We start from the raw sequence: 18,092 nt of genomic DNA on the forward strand, positions 1-18,092 counted from the left end.
ACAGCAGTGCTACTGTTCTAGATACAACTACTGACACCAGCAGTGCTACTGTTCTAGGTACAACTACTGACATCAGCAGTGCTACTGTTCTACATACAACTACTGCCACCAGCAGTGTTACTGTTCTAGATACAACTACCTAAACCAGCAGTGCTACTGTTCTAAATGTTACTAATGACATCAGCAGTACTACTGTTCTAGATACAACTACTGAAACCAGCAGTGCTACTGTTCTAGATACAACTACCTATACCAGCAGTGCTACTGTTCTAAATGTTACTAATGACATCAGCAGTACTACTGTTCTAGATACAACTACTGAAACCAGCAGTGCTACTGTTCTAGATACAACTACTGAAACCAGCAGTGCTACTGTTCTAGATACAACTACTGACACCACCAGTGCTGTTGTTCTAAATGTTACTAATGACACCAGCAGTAATATCATTCTAGATACAACTACTGACACCAGCAGTGCTACTGTTCTAGGTACAACTACTGACACCAGCAGTGCTACTGTTCTACATATGACTACTGAAACCAGCAGTGCTTCTGTTCTAGATACAACTACTGACACCAGCAATGCTGCTGTTCTAGATACAACTACTGACTCCAGAAGTGCTACTGTTCTACATACGACTACTGAAACCAGCAGTGCTATTGTTCTAGATAGAACTACTGCCACCAGCAGTGCTACTGTTCTAGATACAACTACTGACACCAGCAATGCTACTGTTCTAGGTACAACTACTGACACCAGCAGTGCTACTGTTCTGCATACAACTACTGACACCAGCAGTGCTACTATTCTATATACAACTACTGCCACCAGCAGTGTTACTGTTCTAGATACAACTACCTACACCAGCAGTGCTACTGTTCTAAATGTTACTAATGACATCAGCAGTACTACTGTTCTAGATACAACTACTGAAACCAGCAGTGCTACTGTTCTAGATACAACCACAGACACCAGCAGTGCTATTCAAAATGTTACAAATGACACCAGCAGTACTATCATTCTAGATACAACTACTGACACCAGCAGTGCTATTGTTCTAGGTACACCTACTGACACCACCAGTGCTGTTGTTCTAAATGTTACTAATGACACCAGCAGTAATATCATTCTAGATACAACTACTGACACCAGCAGTGCTACTGTTCTAGATACAACTACTGACACCACCAGTGCTGTTGTTCTAAATGTTACTAATGACACCAGCAGTAATATCATTCTAGATACAACTACTGACACCAGCAGTGCTACTGTTCTAGGTACAACTACTGACACCAGCAGTGCTACTGTTCTACATATGACTACTGAAACCAGCAGTGCTTCTGTTCTAGATACAACTACTGACACCAGCAATGCTGCTGTTCTAGATACAACTACTGACTCCAGAAGTGCTACTGTTCTACATACGACTACTGAAACCAGCAGTGCTATTGTTCTAGATAGAACTACTGCCACCAGCAGTGCTACTGTTCTAGATACAACTACTGACACCAGCAATGCTACTGTTCTAGGTACAACTACTGACACCAGCAGTGCTACTGTTCTGCATACAACTACTGACACCAGCAGTGCTACTATTCTATATACAACTACTGCCACCAGCAGTGTTACTGTTCTAGATACAACTACCTACACCAGCAGTGCTACTGTTCTAAATGTTACTAATGACATCAGCAGTACTACTGTTCTAGATACAACTACTGAAACCAGCAGTGCTACTGTTCTAGATACAACCACAGACACCAGCAGTGCTATTCAAAATGTTACAAATGACACCAGCAGTACTATCATTCTAGATACAACTACTGACACCAGCAGTGCTATTGTTCTAGGTACACCTACTGACATCAGCAGTGCTACTCTTCTACATACAACTGCTAACACCAGCAGTGCTACTGTTCTATATACAACTACTGACACCAGCAGTGCTACTGTTCTATATACAACTACTGACACCAGCAGTGCTATTGTTCTACATACAACTACTGACACCAATACGATTACTCCAGCAACTGGGACAAGCGCTACCAATGACATCAGCACTAGTTTCGCTATCGATAGTCATGTAACGACTTCATTATCACCGGAGACCAACATGGTTACTGATATAATTTTTTCATTAGGAACTTCTGCTAGTAGCACACCTGGATACACTGTCATATATATGACTGAAACCCCTGTTATTAGTACAACTGAACCCAATACTTTTACTGTATCCAATGCCATTTTTTCTACACCTCCTGTACCTACCAGTTTATTATCTTATACTACAACGAGCACAACCACCAGCCCTGTAACGGAGACCGAAATCACCACTTTTTCAGTGACAAATGCAAAGACAAGCCCAGCTGCAAGTACTGTAGTAAGTACTACACCCACCTCAAGTGGTCACCTCGAAACGAATACTATGACAACCATACCTACTCCAGCAGCAGTTACTACAACACAAACAACTACAAGTACTACACCAACCTCAAGTGGCCACCTCGAAACTTATACTACGACAACCATACCTACTCCAGCAGCAATTACTACAACACAAACAACTACAAATACTATACCAACCTCAAGTGGTCACCTCGAAATTAATACTACAACAACCATACCTACTCCAGCTGCAGTTACTACAACACAAACAACTACAAGTACTACACCCACCTCAAGTGGTCACCTCGAAACTAATACTACGACAACCATACCTACTCCAGCAGCAGTTGCTACAACACAAACAACTACAAGTACTACACCAACCTCAAGTGGTCACCTCGAAACTAATACTACGACAACCATACCTACTCCAGCAGCAGTTACTACAACACAAACAACTACAAGTACTACACCCACCTCAAGTGGCCACCTCGGAACTAATACTACAACAACCATACCTACTCCAGCAGCAGTTACTACAACACAAACAACTACAAATACTATACCCACCTCAAGTGGCCACCTCGGAACTAATACTACGACAACCATACCTACTCCAGCAGCAGTTACTACAACACAAACAACTACAAGTACTATACCAACCTCAAGTGGTCACCTCGGAACTAATACTACGACAACCATACCTACTCCAGCAACAGTTGCTACAACACAAACAACTACAAGTACTACACCAACCTCAAGTGGTCACGTCGAAACTAATACTACGACAACCATACCTACTCCAGCAGCAGTTACTACAACACAAAGAACTACAAGTACTACACCAACCTCAAGTGGCCTCCTCGGAACTAATACTACGACAACCATACCTACTCCAGCAGCAGTTACTACAACACAAACAACTACAAATACTATACCAACCTCAAGTGGTCACCTCGAAACTAATACTACGACAACCATACCTACTCCAGCTGCAGTTACTACAACACAAACAACTACAATTACTACACCCACCTCAAGTGGTCACCTCGAAACTAATACTACGGCAACCATACCTACTCCAGCAGCAGTTACTACAACACAAACAACTACAAATACTACACCAACCTCAAGTGGTCACCCCGAAACTAATACTACAACAACCATACCTACTCCAGCTGCAGTTACTACAACACAAACAAATACAAGTACTACACCCACCTCAAGTGGTCACCTCGAAACTAATACTACGACAACCATACCTACTCCAGCAGCAGTTACTACAACACAAACAACTACAAATACTATACCAACCTCAAGTGGTCACCTCGAAACTAATACTACGACAACCATACCTACTCCAGCAGCAGTTGCTACAACACAAACAACTACAAGTACTACACCCACCTCAAGTGGTCACCTCGAAACTAACACTACGGCAACCATACCCACTCCAGCAGCAGTTACTACAACACAAACAACTACAAGTACTACACCCACCTCAAGTGGCCACCTCGGAACTAATACTACGACAACCATACCTACTCCAGCAGCAGTTACTACAGCACAAACAACTACAAGTACTACACCAACCTCAAGTGGTCACCTCGAAACTAATACTACGACAACCATACCTACTCCAGCAACAGTTACTACAACACAAACAACTACAAATACTACACCAACCTCAAGTGGCCACCTCGAAACTAACACTACAAAGAGCACAACTATAATTGGCGCAAACAGCTCTACAACTAGCGCAACTAAAGTCATTGTATCCAGTAGTCAGCCTACGTCTACAGGTTCTGGGAAAACTACAACAGTTGGTAAGTTTTGTGTATTCTACTGGCTGTTACATTAGTAAAATAATAATCAGCAGTATTGGGAATTAGTTTTATAGAGTTTAGTTTCAGTAAACCAAATGGTTTATTTATGATAAAGAGAAAAGCGCTATGTAACAACCCCCTTGGCTGGCTATAGCCCTTACCGGTCACCTCCGGCAATATCTTTTACATGCAAAACATGGAGGGGACGTCCTGTTATCTCATTATCTCAGGAGTCTGGCAACAAGAAAACAATCTTTATTTAATGAAATATGGCCCTCATTCAGAGGCGGTCGCTCGGGAGCGATCGGTCGCACCCAAAGTGATCGAGAATATGCAAAACGAGCGCTCAATCGCAACGCACATCGTAAGCGCGGAAACACCCACAACAATGAAAGCACACCTCCTATCTCTATGGCCTAATTCAGAGTCGGTCGCAGGCGGCAACCTACGTCAGCACGATTAACACCTGTTACATTGTTAATTGCCTACAGACATCGGTTGAGGCAGATACCATCGCCTGCATTCGCTATGCTTAGGGTAGACCCTGGGTTACCTTTAGCACTGCGAGCAGTAGCGTCGTTATTGCAACGAGGTGACGTGTGTGTGTGATGACTCGCTCAGTAATATATGCACGCCCTTAAAATGCCCTTTTTTAAGGTCAGCCACGCCTGCGTTCACACCACCACACCCCCGTTCACAAGCACCTTCCCCTGTAACCACCCACAAACGCCACGAAATGTCAATCACAGCTACGACCTCGTAGTGACTAATGAGCAAGAGGATTGTGGTCGGAAAGACAGGCTTGCGCACGCGCACTGCCATGTGGACGCATGCGCAGTTGAAAAGACATCGCTCGCTACGTCCAATCGCTCCGTGCGACCGCCTCTGAATGAGGTCCTAAATCTTTTCCACTTGAATTAATGACATTGGGTTTGTGTACTACTCTGATGTTAGAAGATCGGCGCATGCACTGGATCAGTACTGCGCATGCGCCTGGTCTTCTACTGCGAGATCTCTCGCAGTTCCCCAAATCCGCAGCCTGATTGACAGGCTGCGGTCATTTTTGGTGCGGGGAACGCACCGTTTTTCTGGGAGTGGCAATGCAAGGGCCTGCGTCTTCCGATGCAAACTTCCTGGCCTCGGCATCGGAGCTGCGAGGGGCAATCTGAGTAACCTCGGGGTCACTCAGATGGCCGATGGTCTCGCAGTAGATCCGATGCTGAGTCTTAGGACGCAGCAGTTGGATCTGCAATGCTGCCAGGCGCCTCCTGCTGCATTCGCACATTAGTTGCGCAGTAAGTCTGAATCAAGCCCATAGTGCGTCATGTTTTTTGCTTTTCACCTATATTTGAAATTTTCTGAATTTAAAAAGTGTCACTGGAAGGTCAAGCCTGGGCTCCCAGTGCGCGGCGCATGCTGCCAGCCCAACATCGGGAGGGAGCATGGGGGGCAGAATTCGATCATCACGCGCCAGGCTCTGGTGAAGCTTTAATGGTAAATTGCTGCAGTAGAGAAATTTACAGTGACGGAATTAGTATGAAATACCGCTGGCCGCATGGCTGGCGGTTCGATTCCCATCAGCGGCAGCCCGACAAGAGCAGAGTCTCGAGCAGCGGAAGCCCGACAGCGTTGGAAATTCCGATTGTCCTCAGGTAAGTATATACTAACCTCCCTAACCCTAATCCTCCTTAGGGGTGCCTAACCCTAACTTCCCCCCCAAGTGCCTAACCCTAATCCCCCCTCTAAGTGCCTAACCCTAACCACCCCCTTCCCCGCTGCCTAAATCTAAGTCCCCCGGGGGGGTGCCTAACCCTAAGTCCCCCCCGGGGGTGCCTAACCCTAACCCTCCTTCCCCCTAGCCTAAACCTAACCCTCCCGGGGGGGTGCCTAACCCTAAGTCCCCCCAGGGAGCCCTAAACCTAACCCGCCCCCCCGCGGCTGTCCGCTCGCGGCGCCCGGCATCACTACGATCGTGATGCCCGGTGCCGGTCTCCCGGCGTCGGGGAAATGCGGGCGTCTACATCTAGATGCCCGGCATTTCACCCTTGGAGGGATATGGCAGTCGGGAAGCCGGCTGCCGGTATTTAGGCAGTCGGCTTCCCGATTACATACCACAGTGACGTCTGTCAGCCAGAAGGATGGTGCAGGAAGTCCTGAGATGTCGCCCTCAGTGTCCTCCAAGGGAAGGGCACCTAAATCTAGCTCCCTAGCCAGTCTGTAATAGATCCCAGGCCTATTGGGCTCATTAGTAGCTATCAGAGCCAGATTGCTGTATGTTGGATCTGTAAGTGCCTACAGAGGGGGAACCTACTAGAGCAGGGGTTCCCAACCACGGTCCTCAAGGCACACTAACAGTCCAGGTTTTAGGGATAGACATACTTGAGCACAAGTGACTTAGGGCCTGATTCAGACCCACTCGCGAGCGGCTGTCCGCTCGCAAGTGGGTCGATGTTCTTCACTGAGCATGCGCACGACGGAGGGTGCTCCGTCGTGCACATGCGCCAGACGCGACGAGCGAAGGAAAGTCCTTCGCTCGTTGTGTCTGATCAAAGGGGGCGTGCTGTCGATGTTGATTGACAGCACGCCCCCTTTGGTGGGCGTGCCGGGGGCGTGCCTCCCTGACGGGGGCGTTCCTACGGGAACGCCTCCCGTCAGAAGCCGGCCCACTGACATCACTAGTGATGTCAGTGGGAGTGATTTTGGCTCTGATAGAGCCAAAATCACTCCGGAGCTTGTGGTTGAAAACCTCAACCGCAGGCTCCGGCTCGCAGTTTCGATGGTCGCGATGGTCAAGACCATCGCGGCCATCAAAATGCACGCTCGTATAGGCTGTGGGTGGTGACCCACAGCTATACGAGCGTCCAGGAGGACGCTCCATTTTCATGGAGGGCGGCCCTCATTCAGAGCGTGCGCTCTGCTCAGAGCGTACGGCTCTGAATGAGGGCCTTAATTAGTACCTCAGTTATTTTGATTTAACCATCTCAGCACAATCATGGATATCACTAAAACCAGGACTGTTAGTGTGCCTTGAGGATCGAGATTGGGAATCACTGTACTAGAGTCTTGTAATGATGCCCCACAATGAATAAAATATGATTAAACTGAAACAAATATAACAAAATATATGTTATTCCTCAAAGAGAAGGAAGAAAAGGGCCATGTGATAGATGTGAGGGGGATGTAACAGAATTGAAAATATCCTTTCTCACATCTAGGTTTTAAGACGTCCGTATTTCTTCACTTTCCCTTCAGGATAGGTGTGCGTCCACAATAGGAAGCTCTCCCGTAATTAATAGTTCCTCAGAAATAATATGTACAAAAATATACCATAGTGTAATTCTTAACAATTTATTTTCACAAAACAAACAAATACAATTGCCCACGTACCAGAAGGGGCCTTCAGACCAAGGCGGGATAAAAAGTCATATGAACAGTGGGCCTGATTCAGAGCCGCTCGCTCTGACAGAGCGCTCGCTCTGAATCAGGGCCAGGTTGGGGTTTTTTTGGAGCGGCCTTTTGGCCGCTCGCATAGCTGTGGGTGACCACCCACAGCTATTGCAAGCGGCCATGATGATGGGCTTGCGACGAGACCCTTGTGGTAGGGTCCCTAACGGAACTGGAAGCTCTCCACTGACACCACTCGTGATGTCAATGGGGCCGCCCCCAAACGGCAAGCCACGTTTGGTCAGCCACCCTCCCCAGCCCGCCCACCAAAGGGGGCGAGCTGTCACAACATCGACAGCTCGCCCCCTTTGGTGCGAGACCCGGAGCGACGGATTGACCAGTGCTAGCTGGGTCTCGCGCATACTCACAACGGAGCCGGCTCCGTCGTGCGCATGCGCTGTGGGCCACCATCGACCTGGTTGCGAGCGCTCAGCGCTTGCGACTGGGTCTGAATCAGGCCCCGTGATCCTGTAATCCGAATAGGAGCAGTTGTCACACGAAGTCTCACCTTCTCTATCTGAGTACCCCTGCGGTCCAGGTCCTCACCAGTCACCCTAACGCGTTTCGGCTCTCAGCCTTCCTCAAAGTGTGACTGGTAAAAGATTTCCTGGCTTAAATAGCCCTACTGTTGAGCCCACCCCTTCAAATAATTAGGTGACTGGCATATACAATAAACTAAAAAGGGAAAGTGAAGAAATACGGACATCTTAAAACCTAGATGTGAGTAAGGATATTTTCAATTCTGTTACATCCCCCCACATCTATCACATGGCCCTTTTCTTCCTTCTCATTGAGGAATAACATAAAAGAGGATCAACACCAGAAAGCAAAAAAACAATTTATGGTGATTTTAAATTCACGGACTTTAATAAAAGAGTCCTGGTACCCCAAAGGACTTGCGCTTGGTATATTGCTTATTTGTCTAGATTATTTATGTGGTGGGGATCAAATTTTTACTGAGCCGCATTTTCGTTATTGTGTAGCGCGGAGTTTATATATTTTCTTATAACAAAATATATCAATGTAACCATAACTCCTGTCTCCCTGGCAGCTGATAAATGTCCTCTCAGGTGGGGCTCATTGGCTCTGTGTACAGCGCTGCGCAACTGTATCAGGCTCACCATATCATTTCTCTTGTGGTTCTCTTCTGCTTTAGCGATGTACCTGCTATGGGGGCACTGTGGTGTATGCTTTATTTATCAGTCACCAGTTGGCATTACCCTATACCCTTCAATAGGTATAGGGCATACTTGCCAATTTTCTGGCTGCCCCCAACAGGGATATGGGGTAGGTGGGCGGTGCGTGGGCATGGCGGCGTGAATGTGTCATCATGGCTCCGCCACAATGCTGAGATCACCCTTATTCTAAATCAGGAGGCGGGGCAACGATGTCACGTTCTTGTGCGAATGGCATCATCGGCTAAGGGGCTGATTCTGAGTCTCTGGCACTGCCATAGTCGGACGCGGAGAAGTGATTATTTACCTCTGCACATGCGTATTTGTCACACAGCGCATTAGTGCAGATAGTGTGCGAATCGGTTGCAATCGTGGGGCGTGAGAAATGCAGCGGGCGTTCCTGGGCGTGACAGGGAAGTGGCTTAGTGCACACACGGAGATGCTCTGTCTTATGGGTCGTGTTATGGGGGTGTTATGGGGGTGTTATGGGCGTGTAATGGGGTGTTATGGGGGTGTTATGGGCGTGTTATGGGGGTGTTATGGGGAAGTTATGGGCGTGTTATGGGCGTGTTATGCGGGTGTTATGGGCGTGTTATGGGCGTATTACGGGGGTGTTATGGGCGTGTTATGGGCATGTTATGGGCGTGTTATGGGAGTATTATGGGGGTGTTATGGGCGTGTTATGGACGTGTTATGGGCGTGTTATGGGGGTGTTATGGGCGTATTATGGGGGTGTTATGGGCGTGTTATGGGTGTATTATGGGGGTGTTATGGGCATGTTATGGGCGTGTTATGGGCATGTTATGGGCGTATTATGGGGATGTTATGGGCGTGTTATGGGCGTGTTATGGGCGTGTTATGGGGGTGTTATGAGCGTGCTATGGGGGTGTTATGGGCGTGTTATGGGCGTATTATGGGCGTGTTATGGGGGTGTTACAGGAGTGTTATGGGCGTGTTATGGGGATGTTATGGGCGTATTATGGGGATGTTATGGGCGTGTTATGGGCGTGTTATGGGCGTGTTATGGGGGTGATATGGGGGTGTTATGAGCGTGCTATGGGGGTGTTATGGGGGTGTTATGGGGGTGCTATGGGTCGTGTTATGGGCGTGTTATGGGAGTGTTATGAGCGTGTTATGGGGATGTTATGAGCGTGTTATGGGGGTGTTATGGGCGTGTTATGGGGGTGTTATGGGCGTGTTATGGGAGTGTTATGGGCGTGTTATGGGGATGTTATGAGCGTGTTATGGGGGTGTTATGGGCGTGTTATGGGGGTGTTATGAGCGTGTTATGGGGGTGTTATGGGCGTGTTATGTGGGTGTTATGGGGGTGCTATGGGTCGTGTTATGGGTCGTGTTATGGGCGTGTTATGGGAGTGTTATGAGCGTGTTATGGGGGTGTTATGGGGGTGTTATGGGCGTATTATGGGGGTGTTATGGGGGTGTTATGGGCGTGTTATGGGCGTATTATGGGGTGTTATGGGCGTGTTATGGGCATATTATGGGGGTGTTATGGGGGTGTTATGGGCGTATTATGGGCGTGTTATGGGGATGTTATGGGCGTATTATGGGGATGTTATGGGCGTGTTATGGGCGTGTTATGGGCGTGTTATGGGGGTGTTATGGGGGTGTTATGAGCGTGCTATGGGGGTGTTATGGGGGTGCTATTGGTCGTGTTATGGGCATGTTATGGGAGTGTTATGAGCGTGTTATGGGGATGTTATGAGCGTGTTATGGGGGTGTTATGGGCGTGTTATGGGCGTGTTATGGGGGTGTTATGGGCGTGTTATGGGGGTGTTATGAGCGTGTTATGGGGGTGTTATGGGCGTGTTATGGGGGTGCTATGGGTCGTGTTATGGGCGTGTTATGGGAGTGTTATGAGCGTGTTATGGGGGTGTTATGGGGGTGTTATGGGCGTATTATGGGGGTGTTATGGGGGTGTTATGGGCGTGTTATGGGCGTGTTATGGGCGTATTATGGGGGTGTTATGGGCGTGTTATGGGCGTGTTATGGGGGTGTTTTGGGGGTGTTATGGGCGTATTATGGGGGTGTTATGGGGGTGTTATGGGGATGTTATGGGAGTATTATGGGGGTGTTACGAGCATGTTATGGGGGTGTTATGGGCGTGTTATGGGCGTGTTATGGGGGGTGTTATGGGGGTGTTATGGGCGTATTATGGGGGTGTTATGGGCATGTTATGGGCGTGTTATGGGGGTGTTATGGGGGTGTTATGGGCGTATTATGGGCGTGTTATGGGAGTGTTATGGGCGTATTATGGGGTGTTATGGGCGTGTTATGGGGGTGTTATGGGGGTGTTATGGGCGTGTTACGGGAATGTTATGGGGGTGTTATGGGGGTGTTATGAGGGTGTTATGGAGGTGTTATGGGCGTGTTATGGGGGTGTTTTGCGGATGTGTCGGTGACAGTGGTTGCGTACACAGCGCCTGATTCAGCGAGGAGCGCCATTCTGCTTATACAGTGCACAACGCAGTTGCTAATATCAGTGGTGACATGTAAATGTTTGCATTCGCATTGCAATCACAACCTAATATTAGGACGCACACTTCCCCTACCTCACATCCGTATACTTGGACAAGATAGCGAAACAATCGGTGACATCGAATAACATCGGGCTCATACGCACAGGTAAGGCAGGTCACCACCCACAAATGGCACTTCCTGTCAATCACTCTGCCATGGGTCTGCGTAGCCTCTGCGATCGCAGTCCCGATCGCAGTGGCTAGTTCGCACATGTGCACTGCGATGCATATGTAATCAGCCGACTGCGTATGTATAAGCAATTGCGTTCCTTACTGAACCAGGCCACCAGACACTCAGATGCTCACACAGGAGGCCATGCATTGGCTGTGCACCGGGTTGAGGGACACACAGTGCCCCCCGCCCAAACGTGCATCGCCGCTGCAAAAAATGTTTTTTTTTCGCCGAAGGGGACATGGCCGCGCCACCCCCCATTGGGCCACGCCCCCTGTCAACTGGGCCAGGCGCGGCTGTCGGCGGCCCTGCTCCCAGGTCGCATGCGACGTCGTCAGTTTTGATGTGCTGCAAATCAAACGTGATATCGCATAGTTTGGATGTTTACCCAGGATCCATTATGTCAGCCATCGGTCAGTGTGTACCCAGAATTAGGAGCAGGGATTTGGCTGGGGCTTCATGAGCACCTCGCACTGATAAATACAGGACAAGCTGCTTTCAGCATCAGCCAATATCCGTAACAAGAAGAGTAGCTGCCGGCAGGTATCCATCGTCCACACTACACGCTGCGTCAGCTGTTTATAAAAGTGCGAAGGTCACCGATCTACATTATGGCCAGGTGCACGAGCTCCAGGATAGGGAGGAGAGGAGAACTGATACATATGTACAGAATTAATATACAGCATTTGTCTGAGACACTCTAAAAATATATATTTTTTTAATTATGTCCTCTTTTTATATTGTATCACAGGAATCTCCGTACTTAAAGTTAAAGTGAAAAGCTCATTAACAGAGAATGAAGTGATTGCTGCACTGATAGAAAAGGTAAGTCACTGCACTGATGTAATAGTGTGAGGTGCATGGTCCTGATGTGCCCCGTATGTACAGGAATGCATTCACTACCTCCCAGCATATGGTAGTGTGATAGAGGGACTTTGGGGTCATAGCCTAGCAGGAAAGAGGTGTAGCCTCACATCATGCCCCCATTTCCCTCACTCTTGGGATGTGCCTAGTGCTCTTCGAGCAGCTGGGATGCCCCCAGATTCACTCCCCTCGTATGTGCTGCTCTACTATGTAGTGCTACCCCTACCCACTTTACACTGCAGGTGGTTGGGACAATTGGAGAAATATACACCCTAAGCCTGAGAGACATGCACCCTAGGCCTGAGAGACATACACCCTAGCCTGAGAGACATACACCCTAGGTCTGAGAGATATACACCCTAGGCCTGAGAGACATACATCCTAGGCCTGAGAGACATACACCCTAAGCCTGAGAGACATGCACCCTAGGCCTGAGAGACATACACCCTAGGTCTGAGAGACATACATCCTAGGCCTGAGAGACATACACCCTAGGTCTGAGAGATATACACCCTAGGCCTAAGAGACATACACCCTAGGCCTGAGAGACATACACCCTAGGCCTGAGAGACACACATCCTAGGCCTGAGAGACATGCACCCTAGGCCTGAGAGACATGCACCCTAGACCTGAGAGACATACACCCTAGGCCTGAGAGACATACACCCTAGGTCTGAGAGATATACACCTTAGGCCTGAGAGACATACATCCTAGGCCTGAGAGACATACACCCTAGGCCTGAGAGACATACTGTACACCCTAGACCTGAGAGACATACTGTACACCCTTACACCTTAGACCTCTGTGCCCTAGGTCGGCACCCCTGAGCACATAACATCATGAGATCACACAGGGAGCACTGGGAACAGGATGATGGAGCCGAGCACGTCCTAATCCCCTGCGAGGTAGAAGAATTGCATGGGGCCTCTCCAGCGTGCCATCCTTGTTGCAACCATGCTGCCCCCCCAGCCTTACTCCCTGGGTGGTGGTACCGCTGCACACTTCCAGTGCTGGAGTAAACCCTGTGGAGGTCCCTAGACAATGGAAATCTCAGGGACCCCCCCTCACAAATTATCTCCTAATATGTTTTTAATTTTACCAACCAACAATTTTAATAAACCGTGCGTAGGTTCTTTATACACACTGGCAGCTGACAGAAGATGAGCAAACCATAATGTACAGTAACTCTGATGCCTATGGTTCATGTACTGTAAGTTGTTAATGGTTACATTTATACAGTATTTTCTCTATAGAGTCTTTCATGTAAAGTTTTCGGTTCTTTGAGTTGATTAATTTTTTTCACATTTTTGGAGACGATTTAAAAAAAACTTGATTGAAATTTTCTTTCAAGATCAAATCAATATTATTAAGATCCGCAGTTGTGGGGCCCCTACCGGGCGCGGGGCCCATGGGCCGGTGCCTGCTCTGCCTATTTGGTAATCCGGCACTACACACACCTCATTGTGGCCCTGGATAAGAGCAGCATTTCCTGTTTGGTGGGAGACCGGTTATGCAGGCTGCTGTTCCGCATGTGTAACGGGGCCGTACACCTTAATGAATAGGCAGCCAAGTAGTGACAGCATCTTAGGCAAAGTGTGAATGAAGCAGTGTTATCATCTTTGCGCATAATGTTTAATGATTAATGTTTTATGTTACACAGGTGTGCTCGCTACTGAATCCACAGTTTATCGTTAATATTCGGGCTAGGTGGGGAGAGAACACGACAGCCGCAGCCTGCAATCCAATGACATATTGATTCCTAAAGCAACACGGAAAACAAGAATCGTCTCTGTTTCTGTACTGTTAGATATTTGCATGAACATGAAGGTTCTTATTTCTTTCTTGGGCTTAACAATATCCTCAAGTTATGGATCAGCGATGGTTCTCCCCAACGATTGTAGGTCCTCGGCTCCTGACCCATACCCATGACTTAGCGGGTGCTGCCAGGAGAAGGGTGAATGACTGGGTGTCAGGAGAGGAATAAGGCTGTTTACTAATGAGATCATTTCCAGGCTCACAAACGTGATGCAAAGTGTCTCCAGTACTATAGTTGAGTATATTCAATAAAAACGTGGCATACAAAGACGCTTGTGCATGTGGTCTGTGTGCAAATCACCAGAGGAGCCTGGGAGCAGCAGAAGTGTCATTACTCACTGCGGGTCATGCTGATCACTGGCCGCAGAAGCACCTCCTGTAACAAACACTACCTGTATAACAAGGGGATGGCCGTGATGCAACGTCTGCCATCCACATACTGCATACATCTACAGCGTGGTCCCGTCACATTATGGTGTGTATTACATCTCTTTGGTTGTGTGCGCAGTACGTGCCACTCTAGACAATTGTGCCAACTTGCAGGACACTCCACTGGAGAGCGGTAGCTGACGGAGATCAGCAATATCTGCATATAAGTCCCTGTATCCTCTACAGGAGCGAGACCCCCCTGGGATTTACCTTACACAGAGGGTTCAGAGTAAAGGCGCGCCTTTTTCCCAGGATTCATTCAAACAACTAAGGAGCCATTTCTACCAAATCAGCAATTACACTAGTTGGTTGATTGTAATTGCCCCCGGTAACCGGTCCTCTTCTGTGCCGTTGCTGTGGCATGTGCGTGCATGTCACAGCTAATGTGCACGTCACATGCAGTGGGAGCTGGGGCTCATGCCATACTCATTAGGTGTGACATGAGCGTGCCACAGCCACGATTGAGTCATCGCACAAACAAACGTGATGAGCTAACTTTGATCAGGGTACGACTTTATAAGAAGAGATCTCAAGCAAAATGTATATATCTCATAGCATAATACTGTTTTTTTGTTTATTGAAAGTAAATTAAAAAAACTTGACCAAAACGCATATCTCACACAAAAGATAGTGGAAGCCAGGTAAGTTGGTGTAACGATCGGTTCCTCCTCCTGCCACGATGAGGTGTACCAAAGCAGTAGCAGCTGCAACCACAAGGTTCACCGTGAATGCAGCTCACTGACACGTTTCATCCTGGATAGGACTTTTCTGAAGAGGTCTGTCTTTTTGCTCTCATACACCCTGAGGAAAGAGTGCGCAGTCCCGCTGAAACGTCAGTGAAATATGCATTGGTGGTGTGTGATGCACTTTCTATATACTGAATAAGAAGCCTATTTTTACCACATAAGTCCCTGAGTGCCGTCTGCTATGGCGATGGTTTGTTTGTAGGAATCTGTTTAGGCATGACTAGGACGCTGGAGCATTGACATTAATTGAAGGGAGTGCTGAGATAGATTTGGATATATATATTTTATGAGTGGACAAGGAAGTTTCCTCGTGTCTCTTTTGTGTTGAACCCCAGTAATACATCTCTATATTACTTTATGTGAATTTTACTTGGAATATATCTAATAAAATTACATATATATATATTAGGGGTGTGCACCGGCCACTTTTCATGTTTTGTGTTTTGGATCTGGATCTTTCTTCGTGTTTTGGATCTGGATTGGTTTTGCCAAAACCACCCTTCCGTGTTTTGGGTTCTGGGTTTTGTGTTTTGGATCTGTATTTTTTTGAAAAAAAGCATAAAAACAGCTAAAATCACAGAATTTGTAGGTTTTTCTGCTCCTATGCTATTATTAACCTCAATAACCATAATTTCCACTCATTTCCAGTCTATTCTGAACACCTCACACCTCACAATAGTGTTTTTATGTCCAAAAGCTTGCACCGAGGTAGCTGGATGACTATGCTAAGCGACACGAGTGGGCGGCACAAACACGTGACCCATCTAGGCGTCATACTGCAGTGGCAGACAGGATGGCAGTTTGAAAAACTAGGCCCCAAACTGTACATAATGCAAAGAAAAAAAAGAGATGCAAGATGGAATTGTCCTTGAGCCCTCCCACCCACCCTTATGTTGTATAAACAGGACATGCGCACTTTAACAAACCAAACATTTCAGCGCCAGGGTCTGCCATACAACTGTGGCTGAAATGATTGGTTCGTTTGGGCCCCCACAAAACAAGCTGGCAAATAATCTGTCCCTGCACAAACTGGCTCTACGGAGGCAAGATGTCATCCTCATCCTCCTCATCCACCGATTCCTCACCCTCTTCAGTGTGTACATCCTCATCCTCACAAAGTATTAACTCGTCCCCACTTGAATCCACCACCACAGGTCCCTCTGTACCTTCTGGAGGCTGGTCTCCCTGGAAGAGCTGATAATTCATTTTGATGAACATCATCTTCTCCACATTCTGTGGAAGCAACCTCCTACGCCTACAAGGTTCCCGGCTGCACTAAACACTCTTTCGGAGTACACACTGGAGGGGGGGCAACTCAGGTAAAATAGAGCCAGTTTGTACAGGGGCCTCCAAATTGCCTCTTTTTCCTGCCAGTACAGGTATGGACTGTCTGCCATGCCTACTTGGATGCTGTCACCGATGTAATCCTCCACCATTCTGTCAATGGTGACAGTATCATATGCAGTGACAGTAGACATGTCAGAAATTGTTGCCAGGTCCTTCAGTCCGGACTAGATGTCCAAACTTGGTCCTGCCTGCCCTGCATCACCACCAGCGGGTTGCTTAGGATACCTAAGTTTTTTCCTGGCAGCCCCAGTTGCGGGAGAAAATGAAGAAGGAGCTGTTGACGTGTCACGTTCCGCTTCAGCTGACAGTGTGTTCACCAGCAGGTCTTTGCACCTCTGCAGGCTTGTGTCGGCCGGAAAGAGAGACACCACATAGGCTTTAAACCTAGGATCGAGCACGGTGGCCAAAATGTAGTGGTCTGATTTCAACAGATTGACCACCCTGGAATCCTGGCAAAGCGAATGAAGGGCTTCATCCACAAGTCCCACATGCCGAGCGGAATCGCTCCGTCTTAGCTCCTCCTTTACTTTCTCCAGCTGCTTCTGCAAAAGCCTGATGAGGGGAATGACCTAACTCAAGCTGGCAGTATCTGAACTGACTTCACGTGTGGCAAGTTCGAAGGGCTGGAGAACCTTGCACAACATGGAAATCATTCTCCACTTCGCTTGAGTCAGGTGCATACCCCCTCCTTTGCCTATGTCATAGGTGGATGTATAGGCTTGTATGGCCTTTTGCTGCTCCTCCATCCTCTGAAGCATATATAGGGTTGAGTTCCACCACGTCACAACCTCTTGCTTCAGGTGATGGCGGGGCAGGTTCAAGAGTGTTTGCTGGTGCTCCAGTCTTCGGCACGCAGTCGCTGAATGGCGAAAGTGGCCAGAAATTTTTCAGGCCACCCAAAGCGTCTCCTGCACGCCCCTGTCGCTTTTCAGAAAATTCTGCACCACCAAGTTTATTGTGTGAGCAAAACATGGGACATGCTGGAATTTGCCCAGATGTAATGCCCGCACAATATTGGTGGTGTTGTCAGATATCACAAATCCCAAGGAGAGTCTAAGTGGGGTAAGCCACTGGGCGATGATTTTCCTCAGTTTCTCTAAGAGGTTGTCGGCGGTGTGCCTCTTACTGAAACCGGTGATACACAGCGTAGCCTGCCTTGGAACGAGCTGGCGTTTCTGAGATGCTGCTACTGGTGACGCTGGTGCTGTTGCTGCGTAAGGAGATACATCTACCCAGTGGGCTGTCACAGTCATATAGTCCTTAGTCTGCCCTGTTCCACTTGTCCACATGTCCGTGGTTAAGTGGACATTGTGTACAACTGCATTTTTCAGGACACTGAGGACACTTTTT

At 47.9% G+C, this 18,092-nt stretch overlaps 1 protein-coding gene across 1 annotated transcript; it reads left to right on the top strand.

Moving 5' to 3' along the window:
* Window positions 1–302: 302 nt before the first annotated feature.
* LOC148442498 (uncharacterized) lies at window positions 303–14,488 on the top strand. The gene is made up of 3 exons (XM_088463886.1): window positions 303–4,212; window positions 12,292–12,365; window positions 14,066–14,488. The coding sequence occupies exons 1-3, from the start codon at window positions 528–530 to the stop codon at window positions 14,159–14,161; spliced, it is 3,855 nt and encodes a 1,284-aa protein (XP_088320012.1). The 5' UTR covers window positions 303–527; the 3' UTR covers window positions 14,162–14,488.
* The last annotated feature ends 3,604 nt before the right edge of the window (window positions 14,489–18,092 follow it).

This window comes from Taudactylus pleione, unplaced genomic scaffold (assembly GCF_031769625.1).
Source record: "Taudactylus pleione unplaced genomic scaffold, aTauple2 ptg001493l, whole genome shotgun sequence".
Taxonomy (NCBI): Eukaryota; Metazoa; Chordata; class Amphibia; order Anura; family Myobatrachidae; genus Taudactylus; species Taudactylus pleione.

Bases quoted from the DNA above. Each gene is read 5' to 3' on its own strand.
- LOC148442498 (XM_088463886.1), top strand. From the start codon at position 528: ATGACTACTGAAACCAGCAGTGCTTCTGTTCTAGATACAACTACTGAC. The intron at 4,213-12,291 runs GTAAGTTTTGTG...ATTGTATCACAG, and splicing joins TGGGAAAACTACAACAGTTG to GAATCTCCGTACTTAAAGTT. The intron at 12,366-14,065 runs GTAAGTCACTGC...TATGTTACACAG, and splicing joins TTGCTGCACTGATAGAAAAG to GTGTGCTCGCTACTGAATCC.